Source organism: Otolemur garnettii, unplaced genomic scaffold (genome assembly GCF_000181295.1).
Source record: "Otolemur garnettii isolate 467f Iridium unplaced genomic scaffold, OtoGar3 scaffold00007, whole genome shotgun sequence".
Lineage (NCBI taxonomy): Eukaryota > Metazoa > Chordata > Mammalia > Primates > Galagidae > Otolemur > Otolemur garnettii.
In genome coordinates, this window is record NW_003852402.1 from 8,647,410 (window position 1) to 8,662,604 (window position 15,195).

At 53.4% G+C, this 15,195-nt stretch overlaps 1 protein-coding gene across 1 annotated transcript in view; it reads right to left on the reverse strand.

The window, feature by feature from the left end:
* CACNA1I (calcium voltage-gated channel subunit alpha1 I) overlaps window positions 1–4,254 on the reverse strand; it is a 98,797-nt gene extending 94,543 nt beyond the window's left edge. Inside the window, exon 1 of the mRNA XM_003783181.1 lies at window positions 4,022–4,254. Coding sequence (XP_003783229.1) covers window positions 4,022–4,254 — 233 coding nt within the window. The remainder of the gene's footprint in view (window positions 1–4,021) is intronic.
* Window positions 4,255–15,195: the final 10,941 nt, after the last annotated feature.

Below are 15,195 nucleotides of genomic sequence, written 5' to 3' on the forward strand. Positions count from 1 at the left end.
AAAAAACTGAGGCTCAAGGAGGGGAAAGGACCTTCTCCCACATGCAGACAGTTATGCTCCCAAGAAAGGCTCTGAAAGTCTAATCCAGGTTGAAAAATAGGTTTCCAACTGATTAGTCGTGGCTGCCAGGGGTGCTCTGCTGGAGGATGCTGTGATTGATTAGCAATGTCTGCACTGACAAGTGCATAGCCACTAGCAGTGAAACTCACACAAATTCACCTAAATAACAGAGATTGAATCTGATTTTCCTTGGAAACAATGTCCTCTGAAGGTGTTATGTTCTATCTAAAAATCTGTCGCCTAACGTCTAATTGAATCTACTGCCAGCAGAGTGTTGACTCAGCTGTACGTGCGGGCCCTGTTCACCACTGAAGCGCAGGTAATCAGAGTGATAACCACATGTATGGTGGCTTTCTCATCTCCAAAGCTGCATTGTCACATCACGTTCACCTTAAGTACTGCGTTGTCTTGGGTGCAACCCTGTGAAGTGGGTATTACTATGGGGAAACTGAGCCTCATAAAAGTTAAGAAATTGACCCTTAGTCACACAGCAAGTAAGAGGTAGAACCAGCCTCCAGGTCTGTCTGACTCAGGTCCCCATAATACTTTCCTCAGTGCCACATGCCACCTCTCTGTGAACTAAAATAAAATCTTAAGGCTTCCCCCTCCTGTGGCTGACTGGACCTCCTGTTGGCCAAGGAATACCCAAAAACTGAGTTGCTATCCAGGAGAAAGAAGATCAGACATGCTTCATCATGTCCCCCTACCTTCTCAGAGATGTCCTTTGTGACTCATCAACAGGCCTAAGGCTATGCAAGCCTTACTTACAGGTCCTCAACACACACAACAAATCACTTGAGTCCAGGCTTACTTGCATCCTATAGTTTGTCTCTGATTAGCAGACCCTTCTCTTCGATGACTCCTGGTCTATCAGACAGAGCCTAACTCTTTCAACCAATTGTCAACTAAAGAATCTTTAAACCCACCTATACAAGCTGTGGACCCCTGCTTTGAGACATTCCACCTTTTCAGGCCAAACCAATGGCAAACCAATGTACATGTTCCACGTATTGATTTATGACTTTACTTGTAATTCCTGTCTCCCTGCAATGGATAAAACCAAATTGTAACCCCACCACACCGAGTCTACTTGCTCAAGGTTTCTTGGGCATGGCACTGGGCCATGACCTTCAAATTTGGCTCAGAATAAAATTCTTAAAATTATTTTACAGAGTATGGCTTCTTTTCTGTCAACATCCCATGAGTCAAACAGCAATCTATCCCTTGACATTTCAAACCCAGAGGCCTCCCAGCTGACAACGTGTGCCCAAGGCCCAGGCCAGGCAGGGAGTGATACTGACATTTGAGTGAGTGGACCTTTCTTGCCCCAGCTCACAAGCTCCAGGAGGGTCCCAGCAACCTGCTGGCTCTCCGGTGAGTCAGTCGGTGACTCAGGGCCCAGTTCTAGCCTGGTGAGGAGCTGAGTCAGGGAGCACCAAGCTTCAAAGGACAGTTGGCTCTGGACCAGGGCCCCTCAGCTCCAGGGACATGCACTCAGGACAGGCTGTCTGGGGTGCACCCTCCCACACTGCCCTGCCTACTCCTGGGCCTGGAGGTCATGAGTGTTGCTCCCGCTAGCTGGTGCCTACACATCCACCATTCCTTTGGGTTCTCAACGAAGACAGAACAACCCTCTGCAAGATCTAGTCAGGCAAACAGTCATTTATAGTGGTCATAATGATTGAGGGACACTACTAATAACTGGTGCCCAAGGGCCTGGCATTACATGTTGGCCACACATTACAAAACACTGCCACACACAAATGCCAGCAGGGCCGCACCAAGAAGCACTAGGTTAGACACTGCTCAGCCCTCCCCACAGAAGCAGAAGGGGGCCTCCTGGCTAGGAGAGAACCCCGGAGCTCTCAACACTAATCAAAGATACCCCAGCACACATACACCATCTCCAAGCCCCTAAAGCCCACCCTGTGCTCTGCACAACCAAGTCCATGCTCCAAGGGTCCCCGTAGACCCAAGGTCTCCTGGGCCTGTGTGTGGAAACCCTCCTTTCCTGGTTCCACTCAGCCTATGAAATCTCAGGCCTGCAGCACCACAGCCGCAGGGGCCCTGCATATAGAATCACAGCCACCAAATCTTGAGCTCACACACTCTTTGAAACACAGAATTTTACAGTCTTTGAATCACAGAAGCTTAGAATTTCAGTGTCACTGAGCCTTAAATCTTAACTTGGAACCTTTACACTCAGTCACAGAAGTCTCGAGTCTGAGTGTCCCAGAGCCTGATGCTTTTGAAGTCAGTTGGCTTTGGAATCACCAAATCTCTGGTCCGAAGGAAGTCAGAAGGCTTCAGGCTGAGGCCTAAATTAGCTCCATTCCCCACCCCCAGGCTTGGCAGCCCCTGCCCATGGGTATCCTGGGGGAGCCCCCACTTCTCTGAGCAGCTTCCCAGGTTGAGAAGTCCTGAGAGAAGGGGCTGTTTTCTTTTCAGGGCCCTCTCCACAATAGATAAATGAAAGCCACACCCAAATGCACCCAGGGCCAGGACCCCTGGTCCCCTCTTCTGGGCCAGCTCCACTATTGTCCCCAACCCCAGGCCACAACTCACACATGCTGAGGATAAAGGCAAAAAGGGTGGTAAAGACCAAGAGGGCAGTGACCCCTGGGACTCTTTTTGCCCAACAGACCAGAAATGTAGAAACTGGGTGGCTTCCTGGGGACTGGCTCAGTGGTCAGGCAGGGCTCGAGGTGCCTGAGGTCAGGGCAACCTCCATAGCGAGTGTGGCTGGCACCCTGGGCTCCCAGGGCTGGAAGGGGGCATCTCGTGCTGAGGCTCAGAGAGAGGGGCTGACAGGACTAAAACCAAACCCCCCTCTGGGGGCCTCTGCATGACATCTGGGCCAGTTTTGTGAGGATTCAGCCCAGCCAGACCTGCCCTCTGAGACCGAGCTGGGCTGGGCAGGCTCCCTGACCAAGGTCATCTGAGCCATGTTCCTGAGCAGCACTGCCCATCTTGGCCACCTGAGACTCAGAGAGGTGAAGTGACTTACTCAAGGTCACACAGAGCCCAGAAGGCTTCCCTGAGGAGGTGACACTTAAGCTGTGATTTGAAGCATTCAGCAAAGGATTTGGCCAGGTGGAGAAGGAAGGAAAAGGCCTTTCAGGTGCAGAAAAGAGCATGTGGGGAGGCCCAGAGGCCTGGAAGAGCATGGGGAAGGGCCTCTCAGTAGGAGGCTGGGCAGAATGGGGCACACAGGGCCTGGCAGCCGGGGGAGGACTCTGCTCTGTGCTCTAGGACAACGGGAAATCGGGGAGGCCCCAAGAAGGAGGTAACATGACACACTAGGGATAGCAAGTGGAGCAGGCAGACTTGAGGAGGCTCCCCCTGCTGCCTCCTGCCCTAAACAGAGGCACAACTGGGAGAATGGGGGCTACTGGGCCCCAGCCTGCATGTGAGCTCTGCCCTCAAGTGTTGAGACAAGGCCCACAGCCACGCTCTCATCACCTTGTGGTCACTGTCCACTGGATCTGGGCCAGGGTCTGACTTACCTGCTTCACCAGCCCCAGCACAGACCTGGGGCTCACACCCAAAGACATTGTGAGCCAGCCAGCCACTGGACTGACCCCCTGCAGCCATCAGTGACTTCCAGAACCATTGCATCAGCAGGACCCCAGGTCCTCATGGGCCCAGTGTCTCCCCAGACCCACCACGTGCAGTTGCCCACCACCACGAGGCCCAGGGACCTCACCCCAGGCCTCAGGTCTCTTAACCAGAGGAAGGTTGACACCTACCATGTGTCAACCACCCAGGCCGAAACACTGGGGTAGCTCCAGGTATGCCCACCACTGTGCCACCACGAAGCCCACCACTCCCTCTGCTGGCCACTCACTCTGAGTGAACTAGACCTCCTAGGTCCAACAGCAGGTGGGATTCTCAAAAAAGAGCTCCATCTCAGGCCCCCCAACCCAGTGCCTGGGCAGGGCCAGGGCTGCACAAAGGATATGGATTGCACACCATCTTGATGCACCAGTTCCGAGGGCTGGTGGTCTGCCGTAGGCAAAAGAAGGCAACAGGCGCCAGGTCCGGGTGTGGGATGTCAGGATCAGCTCCATCCAGGGGCTCCTCCAGGCCTGGCGGAGAGGGTGGGGGGCTCTGGGGCCCCGGCTGCTCCGTGACCCCCGGCTCAGCAGCTGGGGCTGCTACAGATGAGGAGGGTGGAGAGGCGCTCTCAGCCATGTCAGTGCAAAGCTGGGAGCCCTGGGGAAGACAGACAGGATGGCACATGGTGGGGCAGCCCTGGCATTTGCTGCCCATCCTACCTCCCCCCCACAAAGGGACACAGCAGCTCTAACAGCCCTAGATTAAGAAAGAGCTGAGGACCCAGCTGGACCCAAGTTGGAATGTACTTCCAAGCCAGGGGTCACGGGGCAAGCCTGGTTCACCTTGCTGAGCCTCGGTTTTGGCAAACGAAAATAGTGGGGAGAGTAACACCTTAAAATGTAATTGTGATTTTTTTTTTAACAAGACTAGAGTTGTGTATTTATCCAAGTTTGAATCTTATCTATTCAAAGATAAAGAAAACTTCCTAGAAAGAAGAGGAGGTTATTGTAAAAACACACATCATTGCCAGAATGAGGCATGTTACAAAGGAGAAGTTGGGGTGCTGTGGCATCAGATCCTTGGGGAACCCAGCAAGCCAGGATAGGCTCCCCTGAGAAGCTGACACCTGAAGCTGAACTCTGGACCCAAGGACCTCCCACCCTCTACCTCACGAGGTTGAGAAACCAGGGATCCAACCTCTTTGCTTTACAGATGGAGAAACTGAGGCCCAGAGAAAGGACAAGACAGACATGCAGCCGATGACAGCAGACTCTGAATTCCATATAGGGTCAGCTTCCTGGGGCTGTGGCCTGAGCAGCTGTACAGGGCCTCACGCTAGGCAAGACCCTGTGCTTGCTTTAATGTTCTGCCATCACTAAACTTGAAATTCTTAATTTTCTAGCAAGGAGCCCCTCATTTTTATTTTTTACTGGGCCCTGTAAACCACATAGCTGGTTCTGACTCCATCTCAGTTCAGGAAAATTATTATACCCATTTGGCAGATGAAGACACTGAGGCCAAAAGAAGGGAACTGCTTGCCAAGGCTGTACTCTAAGCCAAGTGTACAAGCAGGTAGTGTTTAGAGACCAGAATCCCAGCACCCAGCCCTATAGACCCACTTAATGACAACTGATGGTGCCCTTAGTGGCTGAGAGCCTCTACAGCTGGCCAAGGGCAGGGTGAGAAGAGCAGCCACTCTCAGGGCCTGCTCCTCACCACCTCACCCAAGAGGCTACTGATCCCTGTGGCCTTTTCCGCTGAGGTCCCCTGGGCCCTGGAACCCCAACAGTGCTGAGAAGCACAGTGGGAGTGGGAGATGAGGCCCAAATCCCTAGTGCCCACCCGGCTGCTGCTGGCGGCTGCTAGACTGGCGGCTGAGCTGCCCGGAGCTGATGCATTTGGACATCTCTCCCACTCCCGGGGGCAATGGGCGGGAGCGAGAGCCTCCTGCCACTTCCCCTGGCTGGTCAGGGAGGAAGAGTTTTCTCCTGAGCTCAGGGCTTTGCTCTTGGTTGCAGAAAAATAGCCATGGGCCTTACATAAGCTCCCAGGCACCTTGGGCTGCCACATGTCAACCTCCCAGGCTAAAACACATCCTTGCTGGGGAAGCTCCAGGTCTGCCCACCACTGCACTAGCCTCAGAGCCCACCACTCCCTCCAATGACCACTTGCTCTGGCCAAACTGCACCTCCTAGGTCCTAGAGCAGGCTGACTACCTCTTCCCTCTCATTGAAGCACCCTTCCCTCCTCCTCCCCAACACCCAGTTCTCTAGGACCTGCTGATTCATTCATTTGTGCAATGAGCACCTACTAAGTGCAGGCACTAGCAGGCCCTCTGGGGCTCTGCTGTTGAAGGATTCAGACTTGGCACCAGCTCCCATTCAGCCCACACTCCAGCAAGGGAGAGAGACACACTCATCGATTAATTTCTCCCTTGCTGCTTTTCCATAGCTCTTATCATCATCAAACACAGCGCATAATTTATGTATTTATATTGGTATGATTTAGTACCTGTCACCTCAGCCTAAAATAAGGCTGTAAGAGATCACGGATTATGGTCTGGTTCATTCACTGCCATATCCCCAGAGCCTGGAACAGTGCCTGGTACATACTAGATGCTCAAAAAATATTTGTTGACTAAATGAATAAAAATTGCTGGCAAGTAAATAAAGGAGAAGGGTAGAAACAGAGAGAAACCACTGCCTTCTCTAAAAGAAGAGACATTTAAGCAAAAAACACCCAGAATCTGAAGGTACCAGTCACAATTGATCTGTGGGAAGAACACCCCAGGTAGGAGGAACAGCATGTGGAAAGGCTGAGAGAATGGAACCAACTCAGTGCATTTAAGGACCAAAAGTGAAGCCAGTGTGCCTGAGCATGGGGCAGGGATGAAACTGGAGAGTTTGGCAGGACCACATGTGAGCATACAGGAGCAGAGGTTTTATTCTAAGTGCAAGAGAAGCTATAGGGGATTTTAGGCAGGAAAGTGTATTTTTAAACCATTCCTCTGGTGGTGGAGTGACAAGGGTGGAACAGGGAGGACTAGGGGGAAGCTGGGGTAATGGGCTGGCCTGGCCTCAGCTGATGGTGGGCAGATGGAGTGGGTTGAGATAAATGAGCACCTGGCCTTCCATCAACCCCAGTGGCACATACCTCACCATACCCTAGCACTGTTAAAACCCTCCCTGTGACCACACAGATGGACAGAGTTGCCCCGACCTCTGGGACTACACATAATCCCACCTCTTCTCCCTCTGAGCTATGTCTGTTTTGAATTTACTTGCGTTCTGCCTCTCTGAACTCTGTTTAAAATCATCACACTGTGTTGTTCTCCTCTGTTCTCACACCTCTCCCCCTCACTATGGGGCTCCTAGAAACCATAACCCCCAAAGCCAGCACCCCAACTCACTCCCCACTGCCCACCCAAGCTCGACCCTCTCACCTGCTCCCAGTGACCATCACCAGCCCCTACCCTCTGACCTGCTTCTTAGCAGCTGCCTAGACCAACACCCTTTGACCTATTCCTCATTCCCAAGGCCCCAAGTCAGCCCAGAAACTCCTTTTTCCTGCCCATCTCCTATGCCCAGCTGCTTGTGTGCCCATGGCTAGAAGCCGGGGGGGTGGGAAGTGGCAGCTGCCCCTTCCAAAGATCCAACCTGATTGCAGATGGAGTCTCACAGAGGCTATGAGGTTATAGCCTTGGTGGATTCAAACATGGGTTCATTGGGATCCAAAATCTAAGCTACCTCCATGTTCCCAAGTCTTTTCTTCCTAGATCCTCCCAAGGCCTAACACTGACACTCCTTTCCCAGGGTGGCCTATCAAGCACTGGTTGTGGCAACAGGAATGGCCTCCATGAACAGGGACAGGAGCAGAGTCCCACTGTGAATGGGACAGGTCCTCCTATTCCTGATTCCATCAGCCTGCTGGAGTCTTGATTTCCCTCTCTGTAAAGCTCAGCCCTCTTCCTGCCTGCTTTAGCAGACCCTTACGAAGAGGCGATGTGATGTAGATGGGAAGGCTGTAGATTAGGAATTCAGAAAGGCAGATGGCCATGCATGCATGGGACCAGCTGTGCCATCCCCAGGGGGTGCTACTCCAGCCCTCCCCCTACCATCACTATCACCTCCACCATCTTGACCACCATCACCATAATCATCACTATCACCATCGCTGCTGCCACCACCACCACCACCATTACCATCATCATCATTAACACCATCACCACCATTATCATCATCATCACCATATCATCACAGTCACTACCACCATCATCACCAATACCTACACCATCATCACCACCACCACCACTATCATAATCACTCCCCCAACTACCATCACCATCACCACCGTTACCATTATCATCACCATCACAACCACCATCATCATTACCATCATCATCACCATCACCATCACCACCATAACCACCACCACCATTTCAGAATATCACCCAGGATCCTAGAGGCCCAAATCATCTTAACACCCATCACCACTACTATCATGACCATCACCATCCCCACCATTACCATCATCATCACCATATCATCACAGTCACTACCACCATCATCACCACTACTATCATAATCACTACCACAACTACCATCACCATCACAACCACCATCATCATCACCAGCACCATTACCATCACCACCACAATAACCACCACCACCATTTCAGAATATCACCCAGGATCCTAGAGGCCCAAATCATCATCACGCCCATTACCATTACTATCATCATGACCATCACCATCCCCACCATCACCATCACCAATACCAGCACCATCGCCATCACCACTACCATCACCACTGTCATCACCATGACCCCATCAGAAAATGGCCAAGGAGCTTTCTATTCCTCATCTGTGTTAATTCTCACCACAGCGTTATGACATATAAACCATCCTTATTCTTACTTCATAGAGGAGGACACAGGGTTCCAGGGAAGTCCAGCAGTGCCTACAGTCTCCCAGCTAGTATGGGACAGAGTTGGGGTCCTACCTCAGGCCCACTCCCAAGCCCAAGCACCAAACCATTATAGGCACCACCCTGGAACAAGGCCTCCCCTCCCAGCTGAGCCATCAGGCAGTGGCAATATGCTGCTGGTCCAGTCGAGACCTCCAAGGAGGTGGGAAAAACTGACTCCCAGAATTTCCTGGTGTAGAAAGCCTTGTGGTGTGGAAAGCCTGTGTCTCTAGAGCTCATACTCCTAGTGGAGGAAGACTTGCGGTCAGGCCTGTATGCCTCAGGCCTCGTGTGTGTGCGTATGTGTTTTCACACAAGCAGGCAACTTATTTATCCCTTTGTCAACAACCACACGCCAGTTAATGTCACTGCTAGAAATACAAACAACACATTCATTCAGGGAACAACAGAACTCAAGAATCTCAGAATATCTTAGACTTACACAGGATCTTAGAGTCCCCAAATATTAACTACAAATCTATAGAGTTTCAGAGCATGGGCACTACACCCAAAACTACGTTCAAGTCCTGGCTCTAACAAAACTCCCCTTGGCACAAAACTCAGCTTGGCAGGTGCCCTCAGCTACCCTGTCCATAAAATAAGGGGGTACCCATTCTGGAGCAGGGCTACTGTGTGAATAAGCTGAATAAGAGCACCAGGTGCAAGGCGAGTACAAAGTGAAGCCCTGGGATGGCCTCCTATCCGTGGTAGCATCATCAGCCACAGAGGTCTAGACTCCTGGAACTTAGGAGCCCCAGAAACACAGTGTCTGGTTTAGACTCTCTTGGTCTCTAAATCAAACAGGGATGCTTTGAAAAGACCAGAACCCTTCTAGTCTAATTCATCACAACACACACTCACAAGCACAAAAACCACATAGTCACACTCTTTACACTCACACCCACAATCATACACTTCAGAGCACACTCACAAAGACACACAATTGCACACAGACACGCATACCAACACATAGTCTCACACACAGACATACATACATAATCGCACAGACAATACACACCCACATACACACATACGACCCAATGCAGAGCCTCCATCTGGTGGTCTGCAGAAGTCTCTGTGAGGCTACAGGAAATCTTCCTCCCAGAATCTTCCAGCCAGCATCCTGGAGCCCTGGAACCCTCTGTCTGCTCCCTCTTCCGCATGACAGCCCTGCAGATGCATGACGACAGCCCGCCCACCCCTGAGCCTCATCTGCCCCAGGCCTCTTGTCATCAGCTCCCTCAACCATTCCTTGGGTGACAATTTCCAGATCGTCTGCCTCCTTGAGACCCCTCCTCAGTCATGCTTAAGTTTGCCCACTTTCCTCTGCATGGCTAGAACCAGATTTGCAAGCAACCCAGAACAGAGCAGACGGTCTGATATTGCAGCTAGGGCCTCTCTTGATACAGACTGAGAGCCCAGAGCCCTCCTGGTAACATAATCAGGCTATAGCACCCAAGGGGGATGAGGTCCACTGATCCCATCAGATCTTCTTCAGAGAAGCTAAGCCAAGCCAGAGCTCCTCCACCTAGAGAAGAATGACTGAAGATTGACCCCCATTTGCATGAGATGACACAAAACCTGCCCTAGTCTGGCCAGCTGAACCTGTCCACATTTTATGGTCATCTTGGACCTGTCACCAAAATCAACAGCTAGCCCTCCCAGTTTTGCAGCATGTTGAGTGAACTGGATCAGCCATCCCTCCTGTGATGGCCAACAAGAATCATGGCCAACAAGAGTCACAGCCAACATCGCTTGTGAGCACTTACTATGTGCCAGGCACCTCGTAAGAGAGAGGTAAGGGCTTTCGCTCTCTCCACTTCATAGGTGAGGAAACTGAGACACAGAGAGGTTAAAAGACTTTCCCAAGGTTAAGAGCTACTTAGTGAAAGAGCCAGAATTTGGATCCAGGCAACGATACTCCAGGTCACCAGTAAAAGGCCTGTCCAGGCCAGGTTTCGGACAGGAGGTTACAACTCACCTGACCCATCCGCCATAACCGCTCAACTATCTGCCACTAGGCATAGTCATTTGTTTCTATTCAGCTGGCTCTTGGCCTTATGACATGTGCCAGCAAATAAGGCTGTCTGAATCCCCATCAGTGTGTTTGAGCATCTCCCAGCAGGCGTCCTGCTGATCAGGTTTTGCTCACTCTGCAGTAATTAGGGCCTTGGGTTTCACTGTAGCTAACACGTCAGAGTGAACATGATCCCTGATGGGAGGCAGGGGTCCCAGCAAAAAGACACTGAGTCAAGAGACCCAGGGCCCGGGCTCGAGAACCAGCTCTCCCCTCACTGCATCACACAGGCTCACCAAGTTTCATTTCCTCTCCTATAAAATGCAGGAGATGGTGTTTTCTCAAAAACAAGGTAACAAATGGGGAAAGAGATTTGGAAAGTATCTTAAGCAAAGGAAAACAGCTTCACTGTATGAGGCCTGCACTTGGCACTGTACAAACACTTCCTTTTTTTTTTGAGACAGAGTCTCACTTTGTCACCCTCGGTAGAGTGCCATGGCATCATAGCTCACAGCAACCTCCAACTCTTCAGCTTAAGCAATTCTCTTGCCTCAGCCTCCCAAGTAGCAGGGACTAAAGGTGCCTGTCACAACACCCAGCTATTTTTTAGAGACAGAGTCTTGCTCTTGCTCAGGCTGATCTTGAACTCCTGAGCTCAAGCAATCCACCCACCTCAGCCTCCCAAGTGCTAGGATTACAGGCATGAGCCACCATTCCCAGCCAACAAACATTTCCTTTAAGGTGGAAAGTATGATCCCAATTTTATAAGAAGGTGACACTCCTGTGACGCTATGTGACTTGCTCATCTCTCCCCCAGCTGGGACCAGAGCCGAGCAGTCCAGAAAGCGTGCCTAAGCCCCCGGACCAATGGATGGCAGGATGCAGCCCTCACTTCTCAACAGGACAGGGTGGAAGGACCCCAGTGCTCTTCTCAAAACACACCATTAGTCAAAGCTCCAGCCAGAGTGCAGGAGAAGTGGGCAGTTGACTGAGGAGGAGCCTCAAAGATGAAGGCAGAAGGCCTGTGAGGCAGGGTTGTGTCTGCACTGAACCTGCCCCCCAAAGAGACCACAGAACTCTCCTCTCCACGAAAGCACTTCCGTCTCAGATTCTCCCTCTCAGGAAGCCCCCAAAGCTCCTAGCACTTGCTCAAGATGTCCAAAGACCATGTTCTGAGTCCACCACAAGCTGTATCCCTCAAACATCAACACAGCCTGGGTTCTCCACTCCCAGAGCACAGGAGGAAATGAGGACTTGCAGTCATATTCCCACAGAGCACCTGGAGGCCAAGCCTCTCCCACGGGCTCAGGAACTCCAAGAGGGCAATTTTATCTATTCCCTTCTGCTCACCGCTGTGTCCCCCAGTGACCAGGATGGGGCTTGGAGCACAGTAGATACAGAATAGTGTAAGGGAAAAAAAGAGAAAAGCAAATCAGAATATCAAATTTGGTGTCTTCCCCCTACAGACTGGCAGCCGTGAGAGGAGAGACTCAGCCCACATCTTTCTGGCTATCAGGAGCCGCAGGCCCCAGGACCTGAAACCCCACTGGACCCACGGACTCATGGATCTCTGAACCTACTCATCCAGATTCAGACACAAATGACCACAAACTCACGGATCCCCCACTTGGACATCCACAGAGATCCACAGACCATGCACCCATAGTGGTGCAGAGCATGGACAGCTCCTGGGCTCTCAGGGAGGCCCCAGCCCAGCCCCAGGACTCCTAGGAGCACAGGGGTTGGCTGGGAGCATTAAGGCAGGGGCGGGTGGCACCTGTGGCTCAAAAGGGTAAGGCGCTGGTCCCATATGCTACAGGTGGCGGGTTCAAACCCAGCCCCGGCTAAAAAAAAAAAAAAAGGCAGGGGCACATCCTAGGAACATGCGGGAAGAAAACGTCCTGCAGAAGAGAAGCCGAGGGAGGAAGAATCAGAAGAAGGAGTGGGGAAGGAAGGCATGGAAGGAAGAGGGGGAGGAGGGAGAGTAGGGACCCCTGCTCTCCCTGCAGCATCGAGGTGGTCTCTCTGGACTCCCTGCCCAGCCTGGCATTCCCTGTTTTCCAGACAGCTTTTAAGCACCCTGAGCTGGGGGCTGGGAATTAGAGAACAAGGCGGGGCAATGAGGAGGAGACAGACGTGTTACCTTGGAAAGTGCTGGGAACTGCTGGGGGAGGGAGCCCCGTGAGGCTGGGGGAGGGACAGAGTGGTGCCCAGAGACAGGCTGCTCTAGGAAGGAGGGTCACACTTGGGGAATAAAGTGAAGTGTCAGAGAGGGCAGGGTAGTGGGACCTGACTCAGGGGTCAGGGGAAAGGAGATGGAGGTAACAATTGGGGTGGGCTCAGGGTCCAGCACCACGGGGGCGGGGGGGGGGGGGAGCAATTGGCTAATCGCTACAGTTCCTGAACCTGCTCCCAGCCTGGCTGTGAGCTCTTGGAGGGGGAGGCCACGGAGCAGCTAGAGAGGGTGGAAAAGGAGGGGTTCTCACAGCAACCACTGACCCCACCTCCCCACCCAAGGTCAAGGGGAGTCAGCAGGGGGCTGGGGGACTACCTGGGCCCCCTGGTAGACCCAGAAGATGCAGTCTCAGTCCCAGCCTTCTGGGAAGTGCCTGGCATGGGATGGGAGAGGGGCCAGGCATGCAGGGTGGTTGGGCAGAAATGGGGAGAAGGAGGCCTATGACCTTAGTCAAAGAGAGGGGCAGGGGCCTTGAACCAAGCCTGTAGCCCCTTCCCCACTCCTCCCATCATGGAGCCTGGGGCTGTGTGGCAGCTCTAAGCAGCAAGGAAGGGAAAGAGCGGGAGGACACAGTGTGGTGCCCAGGCTCTCTGGGGGTGTGTGAGGAGGCTCATGGGTTTTGTGCCAGGCCAGCTCAGCACCCCAAAGATATGCTCTTCCCATCCCTCTTCCTCCTCAGCTGTAGCCCCCAGACTTGATCCTTACCCAGTGTCACTGACTGTTCTGTCCTGACCTCTCACCCACGGCATCCTCCCTCTTGCCTTAATGATGATGGTGGAGGCAAGAAGAGAAGGAGGTCTTTAGATTCCTACCCCACTGCCCTGTCCCTAGCTCAGCCCCGGATCCTGGAGTCCAAACAGAAAGTTTGTCCCAAAGGGCAGACAAGAGTTTCTGAAGCAAGTCCTTAGGGCCGAGGGGAGCCATTGATCCCAGAGGTGACTCAGAGTTCAAGCAAGGCCTGAGGATGGGCCCATGAGGCAGGCCCAATCTCTGAGCCAAATCCTTTCCCCACTGGCCCCAGGACCCTGGACCCTGTCCGTCCGCACAACATCCTAGCCCCCAGGCAATGCCAGTGTCTTCAGAGAGAATCCCCCGGCAGTGAGAGAAAGAAAGACAGACTGACAGCCTGGTCAGGCCAAACTGAGCCCTCCAGCCGAGGACACTCCTCACATAGCGAGTCAGACCCATCACCCCACACATGCACAGACACACGCAGGCCCACTGGAGTGTGCTCTCCCTCTCTCTCTCTCTCTCTCTCTCTCTCACACATACACACACACACACCTGGCCCCAGAGACTCCCAGGGCTAGAATATGTCTCAGGCATCTAAAGCTCAAGAATCCTCAGGACCCTAACCAAGAAGGACACAAGCAGAGGGACTGCCTGATGCCTCAGCCTGGGCCTAACCAAAAGCCCCCTCCCCAGGCTGCATGACCTCCCCCCAAAGAGGCCTTCCCACCTCCTGACAAGCCCTCTTGCCCCCTACATCTCCTACCACATGCCACCCCGCAGACAATTAATACCCAATCATCATAAACACTCATTATATAACCATCTCCAGTGGCTGAGGGTTCCTTTTAGCCCCTAGAGTCCCAGCTCCGACCCTGGCCTGGCTTCATGCAGCTGGGCCTTGGCCACGGGCTGGGGTACTGGCCAAGGGGGGGGCCTCTACCACCCAGGCCTCCAGGAAAGTTACACCCAGCCTGGGATTCCCCCATTCAATGCCCCTGCTGTCAGCCTCCCCCGCCAACACTCCCAGCTCAGCCTCCGGACACTGGCTCCAGCTCCGGTCCAGCTGGTCGCCTGCAGAGCTGCAGCAGCGGAGGGGCAGCGGGACAGACAGACAGACAGCCTAGGCCCCTGGCCGGCAGCCTGACTTGTTGAATAAATTTCTGCAGCGCTGGCTCAGCCGGCTTCAGTATTGGCACCGAGAGAACTTTCGTGGCCTTGGAGAGGGGACCGGTCAAAGTTTCCCGTCCTCCCTCCCAAAGCTTGGCCCGAAGGCACGGGATGGGGGGCCCACCTGCTGGGCACGCGCGGGTGGGGGGGACCAGTCCCCAGAAATAAATAAATAAACGTCTCAGTAAAGAAAAAACCCAGCCCGCCAAGAAACTGACATGGGGCTGAGCTCTCCCTCCCTCCCCCTGCACCCGCATCCCCCACCTACCTTGGCATGGATGGGGCCGGGCCGCGGGGGGTCGTCCAGGTTAGAGACGCGGGGGCGACGCGTCCCCCGAAGCCGGCAATCGGGAGGGACCCCCTAACCCCGGCCAGCCGCGCCCCCGCGGGTTCTGGATCAGCTGAGCCCCTGGGGCGCAAGGGGCGGCGGGCAGTGGGCGACGGGCCCGGGGGCCCGGGCC